Source organism: Urocitellus parryii, chromosome 1 (genome assembly GCF_045843805.1).
Source record: "Urocitellus parryii isolate mUroPar1 chromosome 1, mUroPar1.hap1, whole genome shotgun sequence".
Lineage (NCBI taxonomy): Eukaryota > Metazoa > Chordata > Mammalia > Rodentia > Sciuridae > Urocitellus > Urocitellus parryii.
Genome location: NC_135531.1, coordinates 270,209,524 through 270,229,985, shown reverse-complemented (window position 1 = coordinate 270,229,985; position 20,462 = coordinate 270,209,524). Strand labels below are relative to the sequence as shown.

Sequence of the window (20,462 nt, the reverse complement as noted above, 5' to 3'; positions counted from 1 at the left end):
TACTGACTAGTGATGTTGAGCATCTTCTCACATGTCTGTTGGTCATTGTGTATCTTCTTTGGAGCAGTATCTATTTAAACCCTTTGCCCATTTAAAAAAAAATAATTATTGAATTGTAAGAATTCTTCCCATGTACTAGATAGATACTAAATTCTTATTAGATACATGATTTGCAAATATTTTTGTCCATAGTGAGAATTTCCTTCAATTTTTAAGTTTGATGAAGTTCAATTTTTCTATTTTCTCCTTTATTGGTTGTGTGTTTTAGATACAATACCTAAGAAATCATTACCTGATACAAGGTTATTTACATTATATTTTCATAGGAATAATGTTGTAGTCTTATGTTTTCTCCTAAAAGTTTCATAGTGTAGTTTCTCCATTTAGATCTTTACTTTATTGTGAGTTAACTTTTTAACATATGGTGTAAGGAAAGTGTTTTAGGCAACTTTTTTTTTTTTTTTTTTTAACCTCTGTGACCAAAAGACCTGACAAGAACAGTTTTAGAGAAATAAAAGTTTATTTGGGTTTCACAGTTTCAGATGTCCATAGATGATCGACTTCACTGCTCTGGGGCCGAGATGAGGCAGAACATCCTGATAGAGGGTGTAGAGGAGGAAAGTAGCTCAGGACATGGCACCAGGAAGCAGAGAGAATAAGCTCTGCTCACCAGGGATAATATATATGCCCTAAAGGCACACTACCAGTGACCAGCCTCCTGTAGCCACACCCTGCCTGCCTACAGTTATCACCCAGTTAATCCACATAAGCAGATTAATGCATTGATGAGGTTAAGGCTTTATAACCCAATCATTTCTCCTCTAAACCCTCTTGGCATTGTTTCACACATGAGCTTTTGGGGAACCCTTTATATCTAAACCTAACAGAAGAATTCCATATCCGTTCTTTTGCTTGTGATTATCCAATTATTCCAACGCCATTTGTTGAAAAGACTGTTCTTTTCCCATTGAATTGTCTTGACATCCTTGTCACACAGCAAGCCTGTGGAGAACCAGGGAAGAGTTTCCAGAAGTGAATGGTTTGTGAAGACTTGAGGTAGAAGGGATCTTTGTGTGCCTGGAGATTTGTGTAGTTTACCATGGCTGGGGGGTGCTGGTACAGGGAGGGACCCCAGACGCCATTGAAGAAGTAGGCAGAGGCCAGCTCATGCAGAGCTTTATATATCTGGATAGTTTTAAATTCCTTTATAAATTCAGTGAGAAGCCATTAAAGGATTTTCAGCAGATGAATGATAAGATGTAATTACATTTTTAAAAGGTCCCTGTAATTATTGGGCAAGAGTAGATTGAAGGTCAACAAAATAGAAGAGGGAGTCAGTCTGATGCAGCAGTCTGAGAGAGAGGATGGTGGTGGTGAAGGCAGACAGAGCAGATGGATTTGAGGTACATCCTAAATGCATCTGTAATAAGTTGGGTTTTGGGGGAGGAAGAGGAAGAAGTCAGGTGACATCAGAATTTTAGTTTGAGCAGTGGCATCATTTACTGTGAAGGGAATGGCTTGAAGGGGTGGGATAGTTGGAGACAGAAGGAAGAGTGAGGAATCACCCATGTGTTTGAGATACCTGTGTTGTCTCTTCCAAATGGCAGTGCAGAGTTGGCACTGGATATACAAACCTGGAGCCCAGGGATGAGGAGAAATGGTGGTCCTTGAGTATGGTATTAAGGAGCTTAGACTACATCATACAGACCAAGCATTTCAAACTTGCATAGTCATCACAAATCATTTAGGAAACTTTAAAAATACCTGTTCCCTGGCTCTATGCTAGATCCATAGCTTCAGAATCAATTACGAGGGGCCTGGACATCTGTGTTTTAGCAAGTGCCCTAGGTGAGTCCGAGGACTGAACGCGCTGGGGAAATACAGCACCCGGGGGAGCCAGGGAGCCATTAAGCAGGGGCATGATAATGCTCTGGGTTTTGATGTCTGTTGGCCCAGTGTGCCACAAGTAACTGACATAAACTAGGGATAGCAGGAGCATGACGAATAGCAGAGGGTCTCATCCTGGAGTGCTTTAAGGGAAAGTCAGAGGACTAAAAAGCCCTTAAGAAAGACCGGGGCAGAAACAGGCAAAGTGGACAAAGGGCCCAGAACAATCCGGCCAGGGAAGCCGGGTGGAAGGGATAGGCAGTCATTTGAGGTTAGTAGCAAGGGCAGCAGAGAAAGGCTGAGATCAGGACATAAATCAGAAGGCAGCTGGCGATAGCAGGGAGAGGCGTTTCCATGTTGGAGAAGAGTGGAGTGAGGAGTGACCAGGAGGGAAAGCCCGATCCATCCTGGATGGTCTTTAGAAAAGCATTTGGCTGAGAAGGTTGGGACAAGTATGGTATAGTTAAAGGAGTTTCATTGTTGGTTGTGTTCATTTTGTTTTTTAAAGTATAAAAGAAGCGTTGATTGCACTTAAGGGCAAAGAAGAAAGAGGCAGGAGGAAGGTCGGGCTCCCTCCAAAGAATTTCACCCTGCAGCAGGCAGGTGGCAGGGGCTCCCATAAGCACGTGATGTGGTCGTGGATGCAGAGATCTGCTGGACATTTTATAGGCATATCATGGTGACGTGCATACACACGTAACACAAGAGGCTGTTAAGTGCAACAAGCTTTCACGTGGTTTTTCCAGAGGTGGCAGTGGCCACGCATTTCTTTCTCCAGAAACTCTTCTGGAGGCTTTTGATTGGAGAGTCGACTCTGCATTTACAGGACAGCACCTGAGATTCCAAGGCTCTTCAGTGGAAAGGATGATTTAAACCCAACTTAGCTTTAGTTAGCAATTGATCTGTTGGTTTTCCATCCAATATCAATTAATACCTACAATGCTGATCCATCTTTGTACTTTGCAAAGTAAGGTGGAGACCAGGAAGTCTTTATGACTTGGGTGGTTTTTTATCATGCCCTGTTCAGTCAACAATGCATAATGTCCATGTTACCTAAACCTTTAATAACTTACAATTTAGCCTCGATCAATAGATTTCTTAATTAGTGATTCTCTTTAGAGTTTTGTATTATCTCAATTTTATGTTGAAGCTTATTTTTTCATTTAAAAAGTTATGTATTTTTTAGTTTTTCCAAGTTATATAGTTCATAGGAAATCTGGAAAATGCAGGAGTATAAAAAGAAGATCATCCACAATCTGTAACTTTTACTTTTGGGGGGATATGTTTGTACATTAAACTGCTGGAATCCCCAGTGCCTTCCTTATTTTACCTGTAATTATGAACTCTGAGTTTTGTAGTTTTGCTCCCTATACATTGTCCTAAGGGATTTTTTTGTTTTGTTTTGTTTCGTTTTGGTATAGCCAAGAGAGCAAATTAAGAAAATTTTGCAGTTAGAGGGAGAAGTTATGTATGGCACTCATCTGTGGAGGAGCAAGTGGATACAAGTGCGAGGTCTGTCGGCAGCCCTTGATTTATTCATTTCATTCAGGCCCTGGAGAGGCAGTGGGCCAAGGAACAGTTCCTATCATCCCTAAATTGCTCATCTTAAGTCCCAGGTCTTATGACAACTGGTAGTAGACTTTACTTTGTTTTGAAAGTTAAGTTCCTATTGTTTTTAAAACATAACTGTTTTCTTATTCCATATGTTTACTTTTAGGAATTTCATGTTTCTGAAGATTTTAATAAAATGAACTTTATCAAGACCTACCCAGGTAATTATATTATACACACACAAAACTGGCAGTCACCTCTTATGATCAAAGTTAGGTTTTTACATGAACTTTTCAGTTTTTTTCCTCCAATTATGTGAGAGACACAGTTATTTACCATTCTTTTCTGCTTATTAATATGTAAAATTTTATATATTGGGCATGTGTATGAGATTTAATTTAACCATCTTCTCTAAAAGGACATGTGCACTGTTTTCATGTTTTGATAACACATACTATATACTCTGTGTGTGTGTGTGTGTGTGTGTGTGTGTGTGTGTGAGAGAGAGAGAGAGAGAGAGAGCGAGAGAGAGAGAGAGAGAGAGAGAGAGAGAGATTGATTCTGATCAGACTACGTCTATTTAAGTGGAATAACAGGATCAAACGTTAAAAAGTCTTGTAATGGTTTTGGTCTGTTTTGCAAACTGCTTCCCAGCAATTGTGTCAATTTTTACACTCTTATAAATAGTGACTGAGACTGTCTGCTCATTAAGTGTGTCCAGCATTTTTTGCATTTGATAGTCAAAGTTTCTCAATTTGAAAATTATTTAAGCTTTATTTTGTTTTGACTATGTCATCTTTCAGGAATGTCTTAACATGATTGTGCTCATATTTCCAGGGAGTTGTACTATTTTATAATTGAATTATAAGCACCTTTACTTTAAAAAAATATGTGGCATATACATTTTCCTCAGTTTTTCTCAGTCTTGTACATTTAGACATTATTACATTTATCAAAAGCAAGTTCTCAGTGTTCTCAACTTTGGATGGAATTTGCAAAGCCAAAACAATTTGATGAAGTTGTGGATTCCTATCTGTTTTAGTCAGCTCTTTTGTTGCTGTGACCAAAAAAACCAGTCAAGAACAGTTTTAAAGGAGGAAAACTTTATTTGGGGCTCACAGTTTCAGAGGTCTTAGTTCATAGATAGCTGACTCCCTTGCTCTGGGGCTAAAGTGTGACATAACATCATGACCGAAGAGTGTGGTAGAGGAAAGCAACCAAGGACCCGGAACCAGGAAACAGAGAGAAACTTCTCCTCTCACCAAAGACAAAATATATACCCCAACGGCATGCTCTACTGACCCCCCCTCCTCCAGACACACCCCACCTGCCTACAGTTAACCACCTAGTTAATCCCCATCAGCAGATTAATGCCCTAATTAGGTTAAAACTCTCATATACCAATCATTGCACCTCTTAACTGTCTTGCATTGTCTCATACACAAGCTTTTGGGGAACAACTCATATCTAAACCATAGCACTATCAGTCCAAGTAAAGGTTCCTGGAGACTTTGCCTGGAGGCATAACAACCCAAATTTTAAATTTCATACTAATGGATCAAGGTGAAATTGGAGTCTGGATGTTTTAGGTATATGTTCTATCTTGGTGAATTTTGATTTAATAGCAGGGTACAGGAAGGAAATTTTTGAACTTAACTAAGAAGGCCAAATTGCTTTTTCTTGAGTATTGGTCCATCTGTTCCAAGTTTAAGATAGCAGAAAATTGAGGCAATAATGACCGCACTCTTGAACTTGCCATTTCAGCGTGGAGCCTTTTGTGACAATGAAGGACAGTCTTTCGATGTTGAATAATGCACAGCATTGTAGTTTTGTTACAGTGACAGAAACAACTTTGAATTTTTAGCTGTCACTGGTAGATTTATCTTTAGAAAAATCAAGAATCTATAATTCTTTTTAGGAAATATATGCCTAGACGTTTGGAGGCCACGTATTTTGTACCTGATCAATGTTGTTGCTCTAAAGCAAATTCCTTTTTAAATTATTTAATTTGCCATTAAGTTCTTTATCCAATTATTTATTTACTGATCTCATTTTATCTATATCTTGTTTTTCAAAGTTCTTTATGAGTTATAAAGCTGCATAGTTTTGTACTGCTTTAGGACCTTCACATTTCATTGACTAATAACATTTTAAAAAATACAAGGAGGACTAATCAGAGATTCTTTTTTTTTTTTTTTTTGGTTAAGTGAGGGAGTTTTAAAATGAGGCAAAATAAGCATTTCCATATAATTTTATCATTCATAAAAGAAAGGGCATCTAAAAAATAAAATAGCAGAAAGTATATAATTCAGAAATAGGACAGTCCTTTCTGAGAAAAGATAAATGATTATTCACTCCAATACCTTTGCAATAAGCAAATATAAACCTTGCCACTATTGTCCTGAGTTAGACAACTGTAGATTAAGTGGAAAATGTGTTTTGGGTCAACTAAGCAAGTTAATCCATTACTTATAAGACTGGGCATGTATTTAATGAGCTTCATGTTTGCTTCTCAGTGTTTCGATCTGAAAATGGGCATAAAATATTAGGTTTAGGGAAATTGGGGATTTCATTAAAACAGAAAAAAAATTAAAAACACATCAGTTCCTGAGTCATTCATTAGCTGGGGCTTGGTTTAGTTGAATTTAAGATTATTACTATGGGAGTACTCCTGTAAGTTTCAGGGGCCCTCGTGAGTATTTAATGGCTCAGCATAATCTCCTTGGACCTGACCTTCTCACGGACTTTTGGAGAAAGTCCCTCAGTTCTTCGAGAGCAGTCTGTACAGCTGAGAGCAAAGTGGCTCCTCTGGCTACCCTCTGACTTCTTTCATCAGACTGGACGTTTATAAAACACCTGCTCATGTGGCTCCTGTACCTCATGAAGTAGAACTCAGGTCACTGCCCTAGTATGCTTTATAATTGAACTGAAAATATTTTTAAAGTTACATAACAGAATATTTTTCTCATCCTCAACTATTATTTTAGAATAAAGATCTTTACAAATACTTGGTATTTATAAAACGTAAAAAGTCATACACAAAGAAATTATTTCAGAAATAAAATGTTATCTATTTATTTATTTTTTTGGTGCCAGGAATTGAACTGGGGGGAGGAGGGTGCTTAACCACTGAGCTACATCCCCGTCCTTTTTTTAATTTTCTATTTTGAGACAGGGTTTCACAGAGTTGCTTAGAGTCTTACTAACTTGCTGAGGCTGGCTTTGAACTTGCCCTCCTACCTGAGCCTCCTGAGCTGCTAGGATTACAGGTGTTCCAACACATTTAATTTCAGAAAATTGTAGCTGCTCTTATTTACAGTGCCAGTGTTTTCTAAAGGGTCAAAACATTGAAGTAATGAACAATAAAAACAAGCAAATAAACGAAAAACATTGCTGTGTTAAGACTGCTGTTTTCCATATGGAACTCACTGATATTTAAGACTTTTTAGAACAAAGTAAAAATGTTCTTTTGATCATAGCAAAAAAAAGAAAACAAAAAGAAAGAAAGAAAAAGAAAAACTTTATTATTCAAATCCCTCCTGTCTTCAGTAATTCCTGGCTTTTGATATCCTTTCATATGGGGCTGCAGAGGACGGGGCCTTGGAAGGAGCGGTGCTGGTACACTGCAGTGGAGGGGCTTGTCTGAAGTCTGCTCAGGGGGTAGGCAGCTCCCCGGTGGCTGTTTAGACACACACAGGAGCATGCTGGCCCACCAGGGAGAGAAGGAAAGCCTCAGTTCTTACCCCATGGGGAGCTGCTTCTGAAGGTCCCACCTTCCTGAAGGACACAGACTCCCTTTGTGTTCCTGCAGCTCATCAGAACCGGGTGTCTGCCATCATCTTCAGCTTGGCCGCCGAGTGGGTCATCAGCACTGGCCACGACAAGTGTGTCAGCTGGATGTGCACCCGGAGTGGGAACATGCTGGGGCGACACTTCTTCACTTCCTGGGCTTCGTGTTTACAGTATCCTCCACAGCGCTGGATCTCTCCCTCCTAGGACTTCGTCTCAGGATTTAGTTTTGAATCTGATCATCATTGTCAATTGAGATCCAAAGACTGAATGATTCTTACACATTTTATCTAAAACCCAAGAATTTCTGTATCTGCTTTTCTTTGATATAAAATGGGTTTATTAATATAATAGTTAAATGAATTTTCTGTTCTCTACTGGGAAGTGCTAATGTTTTTAGTACAAAATTATAGAACCCCTAAGCCCTCATTAATATAAGCTCCTCCCTTCATTCCTTTGCAATACAAATTGAAAGACTTTTTATTCTATGAAGAAGAAAAAAAAATTAATCTTGTAGTAATTAGTTATTTGCAGACTTTACTAGGAAGTATAGTAGATAATAGAGATGTGTACATATCCCTGAGGTTCAAAAACAGGTTACAAGGAGTTTTATACAAAACTTGTGTCTAATACTTTTTGTGTGTGTGTCTGGAGAGGACCCAAATCTTTATGACACTCTCAGAATGACCAAAATATTAACAATTACTGCCTTAAAAATTTCCCAGTGTGGGCCTGGTGTGGTGGCACATGCCTGTAATACCAGCAGCTCTGGAGGCAGAGGCAGGAGGATTGTGAGTTCAAAGCCAGCCTCAGCAATTTAGTGAGGCCTTAAGCAACTCTGTGAGACCCTGTCTCTAAATAAAAATTCAGAAAAGGACTGGGGATATAGCTCAGTGGTTGAGTGCCCCTGGGTTCATTCCCCAGTACCAAAAGAAAAAAAAAAAAAAAGAATTCCACTCTGTGGAATTTGTTTCCTGTAGAACTTGCCCTTCTTAAGGCCACTTCTGGTTGCTGGTATCCAAATGCTGGCAAGACCAAGACTATCAACAGTAGGCAAATACCCTTGGTAGATTCTCTTTCAGAGATAAGTGGCATAATAAAGTTCTCTCTTTCCATTGAAAGCTTTTATTAAAAATTTTTGCTACAAATGAATGCACAGCATGGGATATTTAAAATAAGCATTTAAAATACTACCATCCACTTTAGGATCAAACAAGGTAAAATTATTCAGATATATTATGTTCAAACTTAGAATTTCCGTCATGTTCAAGGCCTCTCTTAATGGCACACAATCACAATCATGGCTTGGCTTGTGGTGCTCCTTTTGACCTGGTATTTTGGAGTAGTAGTAGTTATCCTATTGTAAATAGCAGATATTTTATTGTGTATATCCACAAATCATCTGTGGCCACAAACTGAGAAAGTAATGAATTGTTTCCAGTAGTGAATACATTTTAAATTGAAATTTACTATTATCATAAGTAACTGTTCACAGTAGTTTAAAGGAAATCATCCTCTTCATTTAAAGCTAAATCATCTAAGCCAAAAGAAAGATAAGCTCTTGTCCTGTGTTTACTCAGTTTGACGTTACTTTCAGAAATATTGCATAAGAGCCATTCTGCTCTAGTGAGGGTGTTTTATCTTTTTTGTTGCCAGTTCTTAGGATATTACTTGATAGATTAATAGGAACTCAATAAATTCTTGTTGGCTGTTTGAATATTAACTCTCCTCTTAATTCTAGCTGTTTTAAATTTTTCTTTCAGTATTTAGATATTGTGTGATTTTTTGCTTGAGTATTTCCTTTCTTGTTATAGTTTTTGGTTTGTACTTAATCTCTTTAAAATGCAAAGTTGTTTTAAAATTCTGACTAAAGCTGATGTTTCTTTTATGGGAGGATTTTGAGACAAGTTCTGTTACATGTCCTTGACTGCATCTCTTCAGATATGATTTTGATACTCAGTACGCTTTTGTTGGCGATTACTCTGGACAGATCACCCTGCTGAAGCTTGAACAGAACACGTGTTCAGTTATCACAACCCTCAAAGGGCATGAAGGTAGGCTGCCTGGCTCCCAAAGGTCTTTCACCTAATATGGCTATTGGAATTCAGTTCTCAGCTTTGTGATTCATGCATGGTCAATTCCTCATGATCTGTCAGATTTCAATTCAGTGGGATTTAGGCCGAAGACTAAGGGAAGGTAGGGTGTCAGGATCAGTTTCTTATTTCCAAAGAACCCTTTGAATTGCTTGAATGGATAATACCTTGCATTGTTTATCTTTTTAAATTAACTTGTTTTCATTAGATCTTCAAATTTTATAATAAATATTAAGAACTATTTATATGTAAGAATTGTTGTTGTTATTATTATTATTATTATTATTATTATTTATTTAATTTCTTAGTTTCTAAGACATTCAGCAAGAACTGTTAGATTAATACAATTAGAAGAAATGTTTGGGCTGGCTTGGCCACATACCCTGGGTAGGGACTGGGAGAGATAAATTCCTGGGTAAATTTTCCTTATTTCTATAGAACAGTAAGTTGACAAGGTTCTGTGGAGGGTTTTAAAACTGTTTGACTGCAGTGGGTAAATTGCCATGTGCATGTGTATAATAAATTGTTTTCATTGAATGCTAAGCTATAATGCAAGGAGTGATATGAGTCTCAGAGTTAAGAACTTTGAGGCCTTCTTTGAGGTTAAATTGAAGAATTGGAGATTTGATGAAATAATTAATGATGGTTTTATTTATAACAACAGTGTTTTAAGTGTAACAAGCTAATCATATCCTTTGCTTTCTAGCTAACTCATGTCGGAAAGATAGACTCTATCAGAACCAGGACTTCATGGGGGGAAAGGAAGCAAAGAGAACAGCAGGTTTTAAAAGATCTGGGCAGAAAAGCATAGGTCCCTGAAGAAACCATGTTCCATTTATGATTAATCCTGTTGTGACCTTCAGGCTTCTAAGAGGCAGAATGTATTCTGTAACAACTTACAGTTTTCATACTGTGTATCTCCTCTTTGGCCTCTAGCCAGTATATGAGGCATAGGAGTAGAGAGTGTCAGAATTCTGTTACAACTGACCTGAAGATAGTTTTGCAGAGTTCCCTTTTTTTCTTTACTTTTGTTTTGGAAAAGTTTAGGGGAGAAACTAGTTTCTGTTTGTTTGTAAATATGGCTTCATTAGTTTTCTGTACATCTATAAAATTTATTATCAGTTTGTGTAATTGTTTCAATTTTACTATTGATTAATTTTTTTAAGGCAAGCAGCAACAAATCAAAAATGAAGAGATTCCTTGAAAGAGAAATTTGTAGTGCTATCAAATTTGATCAGGTGGTCAATTCAGGATGTGAAGTATAAGATTTAGATGTTTTACCTGATTTCCTTGACATCATAGTTTGGCACACCTGGAGACTTTTCCCCTAAGGCGCTTAATTTGATTTTTTTAAAACATAAACATCTTAGGGTAAAATGCCTCTGAGGTCCCAGAGAGCTGAAATAACCTACATTTTTATCTTCTAGAAAATGGCCACTATAAGCCCTACTAGTCTTTTTCATAAATATTAGATTTATTTTTCTCCCAAAGCTTCTTTTATACTAACATTTTATGTATAGATACTTTATAATTTATTGGTATAGAACAAAGAAAAACTTCTTGAAAAATTTTTGGACTGGGATGTGGCTCAGTGATTGGTCACTTGCTTAGCAGGTGCAAGGCCTTGGGTTCCATCTCCAGTACTGCCAAAAAAAAAGGTGTATAGCTGTGTGATGCATAATTGAAAATGCTAATCTTACAACTTTGAATAATGGATCTGCTGTGTCCTTGCTGTGACTCATGAGAACGTGATTGAATGACCCTTTGTATGGTGAAGATAGATTTTTGCTTAGAGGCTTTCATCTCTAGCTGTCAAATGTGCACATCCTGATGTAGAGTTATGTTTAACCCCTCCTCTCTCTCTTAAATCCCTAGGGAGTGTTGCTTGCCTCTGGTGGGATCCTATTCAGCGGTTACTGTTCTCAGGAGCATCTGACAACAGCATCATCATGTGGGACATTGGAGGCAGGAAAGGCCGGACGCTCTTGCTGCAGGGCCATCAGTGCGTGACTGGTTGTGGGGGTGGGGAAAGGGGCTGAGTGTATGGGGAACTGGGGGAGCATTATCATTATATCCAGACTTTCTCCAAACAGCAAGTTCATAGGGCTGAGTCCACTTTTAACTGCGTGTCAATTGGAACATCAGGTATTAAACAGTAAAATGTAAAAAGAGTATAGGATTTATTTCCTTCTTAGTTAAAGAGCACTTGCCACTCTTCTCTCCCAAGGAGTGGCCCTGTTGAAATGTCTGCCTAGGGCAGGCATGGGTTAGAGACTGGAAATGAGGACTTGACCATCTCATGAGATGTAGTACTAAGCTATTTTTGAAGTGGGTGCCTGTTTTTTTTTCCTTAATTTCTAAAATATATTTCATTAAGAATCAATGCTTGCTGATATAGTCAGACTCACCTGAGCTCGACATTGTAATGCTGTCCTACAGTTTAGTCTTGAAAGGAAAAGGAGCACCCTTCTTACCCACTTTTCCTTTTGTTTCTCATTGCTGGTCAGGTGATAGTTGTTTACTGTAGTCATAATCAAGTTGCAATTTAGCCAAGGAAAGATTGGGTACAAAAGTTAACAGAACAGGAGATTGATTGCCTGGGCATCCAGAGAAGTGGTTTGATAGGACTGCTAGAAGGGACCAGATTTTTTCTACCCATCTGTGCATGCATGTGCCTTTTTGTGTGAGTGTGTGTGTGAGTGTGTGTGTGTGTGTGTGTGTGTGTGTGTGTATGCTACTAGTGATCTCTTATTCACATGAACTGTATTTCAATAGGACAGATACACCTCTGTTCTTTGTTAAGTTTTGTGTACCAGAAGGAGAAGTCATGACAATTGGTGCAGAAAATCATGGTCTTTATCCCATCTCTGACTTTTAGTTGTAAACAACAGATTTGAAAGCAGTGGAGTTTATTCTGTAGAAAACTGTGATTCCATGTAATCAGTACTAGAATGCCAAGTGAAATTTATGGTGCAACCCATGATATACCAGTAGCGACAAAATGCTGCTTCCTAACTTAGGGGAGAAATTTGAGCTTAAATGAAGAAATTTCTGTGTTTTCCATGTTGAGACATGTGATCTGTCATGTGTATTTGCAGTGACAGGGTGCAGTCGCTGTGTTACCTGCAACTAACCAGGCAGCTTGTCTCCTGTTCCTCGGATGGTGGGATTGCAGTGTGGAACATGGACGTTAGCAGAGAAGAGGTAATAACAGGCAAAGGGGAAGCAATGCTGACGGAGATCCCTGAGGACCCTGCTTCTTGGTTTTCTCCCTGCAGTGTAAATGCTGGCTGCCCCCTGTTCCACCCATGGATTTTTGTTTGAGGGTCCTGCTTGTCATTTGCACTGCATCTTCTCTCCATGTGGGGGTTTCCACTAATGACGAGTAGTGTGTACAGTCACATAGCATTTAGGCTAATGTTAGCCTTGAGAAATAAATCCACTGGGAGGATTTGAGACAGCCAGCCTTTCAGCACATCCAGCGATGTGGGCTACATGGGGACCCTCCAAAGCACCCTAGGGCTTTGAAGCATTCCTGTACAGAAGCCCTGAGGTGTGTCAGAGACCATCGTCAGTGAGTAGCTATGTACTTGTTGTCTTTCTGGGAAAATGTTTCTGTTTCTCTGCTTATTTCTCTTATTTTCCATTGAGCTCCACTCCACTGAGTCCATATTGACATAATGTTCTTTTCGGGCAACATGATTTTTAACTTGGTTGAGCCACTAACTAGTTGAGACCTTAATTTCTTTTCTTTGAGTGTCTATTCCTGTTCCCAAAAAGTGAAATCATTGAATGAGTTGATTTCTAAGTCTTCTTCCATTTTCTTAAATAGATACTCTAAAGGTCTACACAATCTGTCTTTTTTTTTTTGAGTTATGCCTGCAGTGAATATGCTTGACCTTGTCATTATGTGATTATTCAATAATTTATTTCAAGCAAGTTTCCGAAAATAGACCTTCTGTTGCGAGAGTAGGTACGCTCTAAAGGCTTTTTATAGATTTCATCAGATGGTTTCCAGGCAGGATTTCCATTCTCATCTCTGCCAGGACTGGGACTATCTGTCTTTTTTCTGTGGCATTAGAGCCTATGATGACAATTGCCAAAGAGCTGATTCCAGAGAAGATCTTAAAGTCTAAGTGAGGCTAATGATTATAGTTTAACTTCAGAAGCATTTATCAAGCTGCTACAGGGTAGCCATACTGTCTGGGAGCTTAGGTGAAGATCCACACTCCAGGGTTGCCCTTGATCAGTTTAGAGTGCAGTATACGGCGCACACTCAAAGAGGACACCACGCCTAATGCAGAGTTCTCACCAACCCCTGCACCTCTGCCTGCTCTGTTGCTGCAGGTATTTGTGAGTCTAGTTCTCACTGAATAAACCATTTTTAGCGTGTCCCAGAAGAAATAATCAAGGGGGTTCAATCTGTTTTTTTATTTTTTTAAAGTAGCATGACTCATTTCTCTACTTTATGGCTACTAAGTTCTGTACACAAAGATTCTTCCCCACAAGAGGCTTGTAATCTAATGAAAGAAATAGTCTCCCTATAAATAATAGAATACACTCCATAATACAGAGACATCGTTATTCTTTGGTTTCTTAGTAACCTTGTAAGACATTTCATCCTTGTCCTCGATGCCAATCCAATAATAAGGACACGCTTTTTGAGAAAAAGGAAAAAGAAGGTTTATTGCTTTCTTGGCAAAGGAGAAACACAGGGGACTGCTGTCCCAAAGGCTGTGATTCTCCCCATCATTTCTTAATCTTATTCTTAGAGAACAGAAAGCTCAGAGACAGGTATTAAGAGAAGACCATGGAACTAGTGCTCCTAGTGGCTCTCTAAGGGCTCACCATTGGATTTCTTCCACTGTTCTGATCCTCAGGAACTACTTTTAGAAAAAAAAAAAAAACATTTAGAAAATAGAAGCAGACCCTTTATTCAAGCTTACATAATTGTGGACTGACTGTATTTGCACATCTCCGGAACTGAAAAATAATTCCACCAGTCAAGGTGCTTCCTGTGTGGGCAGTTTACTTCCTTATAGTCATCTATGGAAGAGGTAGGAAAGCAAACTGTCAAAAAGATGCATTATTTTTAGCAGTCTTTGTCCCTGGCCAAATAAATGTAGTAGAAAGGTAAATAGCCTGTGATTTCTGAGGTTACCCTGGTTAGGACTTCGTATAATTTTATAGAATTTCCTTAGCTAAGCACACAGAGGCTTGAGCCCACATTCTCCAGCTCTACCATGCTTGCCTGGAATTTCTTTCCAAGTCACCTGTGACAACTGCCTGGAGCATTTCCAGTTCATCATAGCTGCCAGCCACCCCTGCACCATCAGGCCTGAAGCAAATTTGCCTACCTGCTAGGTTATAATTAGAGGGGTTCCTTTTTGGAAGCATGTACAAACTCTCAGTGAACAAGGAACAGTATTTATAGGCAGTGAATCCCCTTGAAAAGAGAACATTTTCAAACTTGTAGATCAACTAGTATAATGTTTCATACATTAAATGCAGTATTAACGAATGCAGAAGTTAGTGGTAGTAGTAAAATGGATTTAGATTAGGCAGATGGAACAAGATATGGAAAGAGAGTGAAGCAGTCATAATGCTTGATTAATATTCTCTCTTGCTCTTCTTCACACAAAACAAAGCTTGTTTCTCCTTGGATAATAAACAGCAGAATTGCTCACAATAGCTTATAGTTTAACAGCAAATTTTGAGTATGAAGGAATTATGCTCCCTGAAGCAAGACCTCAGTTCTATTGTTTGACATATCCCAGAACCATGTTTGGAGACCCCATGTGGTAGAGCAAAGAGCTTGGTGGACAAGCAGAGTGACCCAGGCAGGTCTCCTGGGTCTCCTAGGCCATGGACAGCTGCTTCAGTCTCAGAGCCAGTTTCTTTGTCAATAAAATGGGAATAATGTTGCTCTGTATTTCCTAGGCATGTGATGAAAATTCAGTGACATAAAGCATATAAAAAAACTTGCCTGCTGCCTGGACTTAGGTGGCATTTACTGCATACTAGGCACTATTCAGAACACTTAACAAATATGACCTCATTTAACCCTCACAGCCTTGTGAGGTACATACTACTGTTTTCTGATGTTACTGATGAGGAAACTGAGGCACAAAGAAGATACATAATACCCCTGAGGACAGAGCTAGGAAATGACAGAGTCAGGATTTTAGTGCAAGAAATCTGAGCCTGAGTCTGAGCTATTATAACCACCTGCTAGGACTATTACAAAGGAATTGAGAATTTAAAAGGTGTCTTATTTATATATTTAAAAAATGCCCTTGCTTAAAATTAAGTCACTTAGAAACTTGGTAAGATGTTAGAAAATCCATGAATGTGTTGCTTAACTGACACTGCTGGAGAAAGGGACCTTTAATGTTAAAGGAGTGTTCTGGGTCATTGAAACATGATTCTTCAAATGCCAACCCATTATGGAGATTCTGTTTTTGATGAAAATGTACAAATTTGATATATTTTCCTCATTTCTTGATGATGCAGTTTTACCTTTCTGACCACAGTCATTGTGTGTTGTATGGTAATAAAATTTGTGTCTGTTGTTTTAAGTTTCTTTCCCTTTCCTATAGGACTAACAGTTTTTCCTGTAACTGTATTCTTGCCTCCAATTCTACCTACTTTGGTTCTTCTTAGGACAGGCTTAAATCTGTTATGAACCAAGAAATAGTTTTTAGAATGTGAAGATCAAAACAGGCCAGTAGTGTCATAATGAGAAGCTGAGGGGGAAATGCAGTCCTGTAACATTGCTGAAATCATGGTGGTGACTCAGAATGTAAGCACAGTATTGACTGTGGCAACCAGCTCCAACATATTGTGGAACTGAAAAAGAAATACTGGCACCAGCAAATTCTGTTACTCCTGCATTAATTTCTGAAACAGCAATGCAAACGTACAGATGTGTTGACCTTGACTGTGACTTTCTGCTCCCCAGGCTCCTCAGTGGTTGGAAAGTGATTCCTGTCAAAAATGTGAGCAGCCCTTTTTCTGGAACATAAAGCAGATGTGGGACACGAAAACGCTGGGGTTGAGACAGGTGAGTGGGCAATGCTGACACATCAGGGGGTGGGTGTTATCTCCATGTTTGATGAATCTGTTGATCTTCGAGGGAAATCACACTTTGTTGGAAATTCTGTGAATTCCTACATTTTTTATATCACTATCATGTGACTCATGATGAGCACCACTTTTCCTGGGGCCAGTGAGACTTGATACGCAACTATTTGGTGTTGTCCTATGTAGAAACAGTGAGGTTTTTTAAATTGATACTCCTTCAGTTTATGAGTGTTAGTGAAGTCAGTATTTCATCCAGCCACGTATAAATTAGAACAAATTAGAGCACACACTTATATGCTTTATGCTGCTGCAGTCAGGTAAGAAGTAGCAGTTTAGTCCTCACTGGCATATTCTGACCTATGAAATTTAGCTTATTCTAAATTGTTCCAGTGCAAACATACCTGGAACATTTTTGTTAAATATGGTTTGAGGACTGATTTTTGTTTTTTATATCAAAAAAACATGTCCCAAATAGCCTATAGATTTCCAAGGTACAAATAACACTTTCTATTCATATAATAATAAAGTTCTACAACAAAATATATTTCTACAGCAGCCTTGAAGGTAGCTCCTCACTCAGGGTGAATATGCATTTTTGCAGGTACGTAAAAGAGAATGATGATTTTATTCCTTTTGTTCTGGTTGCATCTCTGTGAGAGATCAGCCTAAAGTTTTATTTGTATGTGTTAATAAACTTCCTTTGAGTTCACTCACAAAGCTACCCTACCATAAGATCTAATCTGAGATGGGCAGCCAATGCAGGAGTTATTTTAGTGCTCATTAACATTCTAATGCTCTGGAATAGCCCCTGAATTCTGTCATTAGTAGAGTTCTTGCAATGCATGTCTAGCAGTAGATAGTGCATTGTAATTGTTGGGAGAAGTATTCCTCACTTCTAAAGGACACATGAAGGAATGAATTTTACTCATTAACAACTAATAGAACAGAAAAGATGCTGGTCATGAAATTTTAATGGTAAAAGAATGTGACTCCCATCTGCTTCAAATGTATGATATGTCAAGGTCATTGTACTGTCATGTGTAACTAATTAAAACAAATAATAAAAAAAAGAATGTGACAAAATCAGCAATGATAATTAGGACTGTTTTTGGAATGTTCTCTAAGTTTATTTCCTGAATCACAATTTGAGAGATTATTATGATTTTTTTTCACTGGCATGATGGCACACTCCTATAATCCCAGCAATTTGGGAGAGACAAGAGGATTGCAAGTTCAAGGCCAGCCTCAGCAACATAGCAATACTCTAAGCAACTTAGACCCTGTCTCAAAATAAAAAATTAAAGGGGCCGGGGGGTAGCTCAGTGGTTAAGCAGTGGTTAAACCCCAGAGGGGTTTCATCCTCAGTACAAACAAATAAACAAACAAAGATTTTTTTTGTCCTAATGAGGACATAATACATTTTAACCTTAAAATTTTTCTTTGATGGAGGAATAGATTATCCTTCACAGACTCTGCAGTGATTGGGCTCCTAAATGAACTTGAACTCAGTTTTAATAATAACATAATATGAACAAATAATATGAAGAAATAGACATAATATGAAGAAATAGAAAACAGGTTATGAGCAGTGGAGCAAGGTTATCTGGAAACCCTTGACTGATGTTGAAGTTATTGATTGATAAATTGAATTGGGTGATTATAATTCAAAGCATAGCTTCCCATGTGCATTATAGCCAAGGCTAACTGCTGTTCTCCTCCTCTGGTGACCCTGGAAGCATCACTGCAGGAAGTGTGGGCAGGCCGTCTGTGGGAAGTGCAGCAGCAAGCGCTCCAGCTACCCGGTCATGGGTTTCGAGTTCCAAGTCCGTGTTTGTGATTCCTGTTATGATTCCATCAAAGATGAAGAGTGAGTGCTCACATGTTTTGTCTTACTGCATCTTACTGCTTCTGTCTAATGGATACCTGAAATACGAACAGGCTCTTCTGCCAAGTGTTTGTCTCTTCTGAATTTCATAAACCATTTCTTAAAGAGGAAACTCTGGCCTAGTATTATGACTTATGACTACCACTGTTCATCTCAAGCTGCCCCATTAGTGGTACAGATTTCTCATGAGGAATGCTGGGACCAGCCCAATAGCGAACTGGACAATCCTGAGTCTCAGCATCGTGTAGGGTAGCATGCAGGGGCAAGTCCAAGAGCATGTGGATGGCAGCAGTTGAGCTAGCTGTCTACAAAAACATTCAGCGCCCGGACCTTTGTGTACATGTGTGTACAAACTTAATTACTAGGAAAACTCTACAGACCAGTACACTTTCTTCTATAAATAACTGAATATTTATATTCTATTCTTTTTTAAAATTTATTTTTTTAATTTATTCTTTTTAGATATACATGACAATACAATGTATTTAGACATATTATACATACATGGAGTATAATTTCCTGTTCTTTTGGTTGTACATGATGTGGAATTATACTGGTCATGTATTTATTTATGTCTGATTCATTCTATTATCTTTCCTGTTCCTATCCCCTCTCCCTTCCCTTTATTCCCTTTGTCTAATCCAATGAATTTCTATTCTCTCCTCCTTATGGTGTGTTAATATCTGCATATCAGAGAGAACATTTGACTCTTCTTTTGGGGGAATTGGCTTATTTCCACTTAGCATGATAGTCTACAGATTAATTTACCAGCAAATGCCATAACTTTATTCTTTTTTATGGCTGAGTAATCCATTGTTTGTCTGTACCGCATTTTCTTTATGCACTCATCTGTTGAAGGGCACCTTGATTGGTTCCACAGTTTAGCTATTGTGAATTGAGCTACTGTAAACATTGATGTGGCTGTGTCACTATAGTGTGCTGATTTTAAGTCCTTTGGGTATAAACTGAGGAATGGGATAACTGGGTCAAATGGTGGTTCCATTCCAGGTTTTCTGAGGAATCTCCTTACTGCTTTCTAGAGTGGTTGTACCAACAGTCCTACCAGCAGTGTTTGAGTGTGCCTTCTTCCCCCACATCCTCACCAACATTTATTGTTACTTGTATTATCAATTATCAAGAGATAATTGCTATTCTGACTGAAGTAAGATAGAATCTCAGTGTAGTTTTAATTTCCATTTCTCTAATTGCTAGAGATGTTGAACTTTTTTTCTTATATGTGTTGACCATTCGAATTTCTTCTTCTGTGAAGTCCCAGCATTCTATTCTTAAGTAACTATTTGTTGTAAGTGTACATCTGTCTACATACCTGATTCTGCTGGGACAAAACCACGATTGCCTTTTTTTTCCCCCTTTCAATCACTTTTAAAGCAGTAGATGGGCAAACCTGGGCAGAGGCTCAAATTGGAAAGCCAATGTGTCGTGGCTAGTGTTGTAAAATGAGCTAGTGGTGGGAGTAACGGCTGCTGGGCTGTAGATCACAGTGGGTGCCTTCACTGTGAAAGCAAGCACTGCACCTATGGAAGGCAAACGGGTTTCAGAGAATCCCACAGCTTTCGGATGGATGCCTTGCCTGTGCCATATGATCTTAACAGTTCCTAGTCTAAGTTAAAGGCTTGCATTTTATGCATCAGCCTTTCCAATTGAAAGTAATAAGCTATTTTGAGTGTCTTATAAAACCTTTGGTAAAACAGTCTTATAATTTATTTTGCTCTCTGTCATCCTTTAATGTTAAATTAGTCTTTATTTAAATTAGTCACATTTTTAGAATCTAATTTTAGCAGTATTATTTTCAATGTTTATGCTGTTTATACTGCTGACAAGACCCCTTATCCCTTCACTCCTGGAGGTAAGGTGATTCGATGACTTCTTTTCTCTTTGTCAGTCGGACCTCTCTAGCAACCTTTCATGAAGGCAAACATAACATCTCCCACATGTCCATGGACATTGCTAGGGGACTGATGGTGACCTGTGGGACCGACCGTGTTGTAAAGGTAAGCTGGCGCGTTGTCTCAGCATCTCAGTTTGGGCTGTTCCATCGTCACACTGCGAATGAGCTTCAGACATTTCCAGACAGTTGCTGTTTCAACTGGTGAATGTGCCTTCCCTTTTCATAAGCAACCTACTGCCCACTTGAGACCCCAAGTGACAAATTG

General features: G+C 38.6%; 1 protein-coding gene across 1 annotated transcript in view; it reads left to right on the top strand.

The window, feature by feature from the left end:
- Positions 1-20,462, top strand: part of Wdfy1 (WD repeat and FYVE domain containing 1) — a 46,350-nt gene that overhangs the window by 21,993 nt on the left and 3,895 nt on the right. The window contains exons 4-11 of the mRNA XM_026390367.2: positions 3,605-3,659; positions 7,250-7,400; positions 9,169-9,281; positions 11,196-11,322; positions 12,419-12,524; positions 16,282-16,383; positions 18,140-18,270; positions 20,192-20,300. Coding sequence (XP_026246152.1) covers positions 3,605-3,659; positions 7,250-7,400; positions 9,169-9,281; positions 11,196-11,322; positions 12,419-12,524; positions 16,282-16,383; positions 18,140-18,270; positions 20,192-20,300 — 894 coding nt within the window. The remainder of the gene's footprint in view (positions 1-3,604; positions 3,660-7,249; positions 7,401-9,168; positions 9,282-11,195; positions 11,323-12,418; positions 12,525-16,281; positions 16,384-18,139; positions 18,271-20,191; positions 20,301-20,462) is intronic.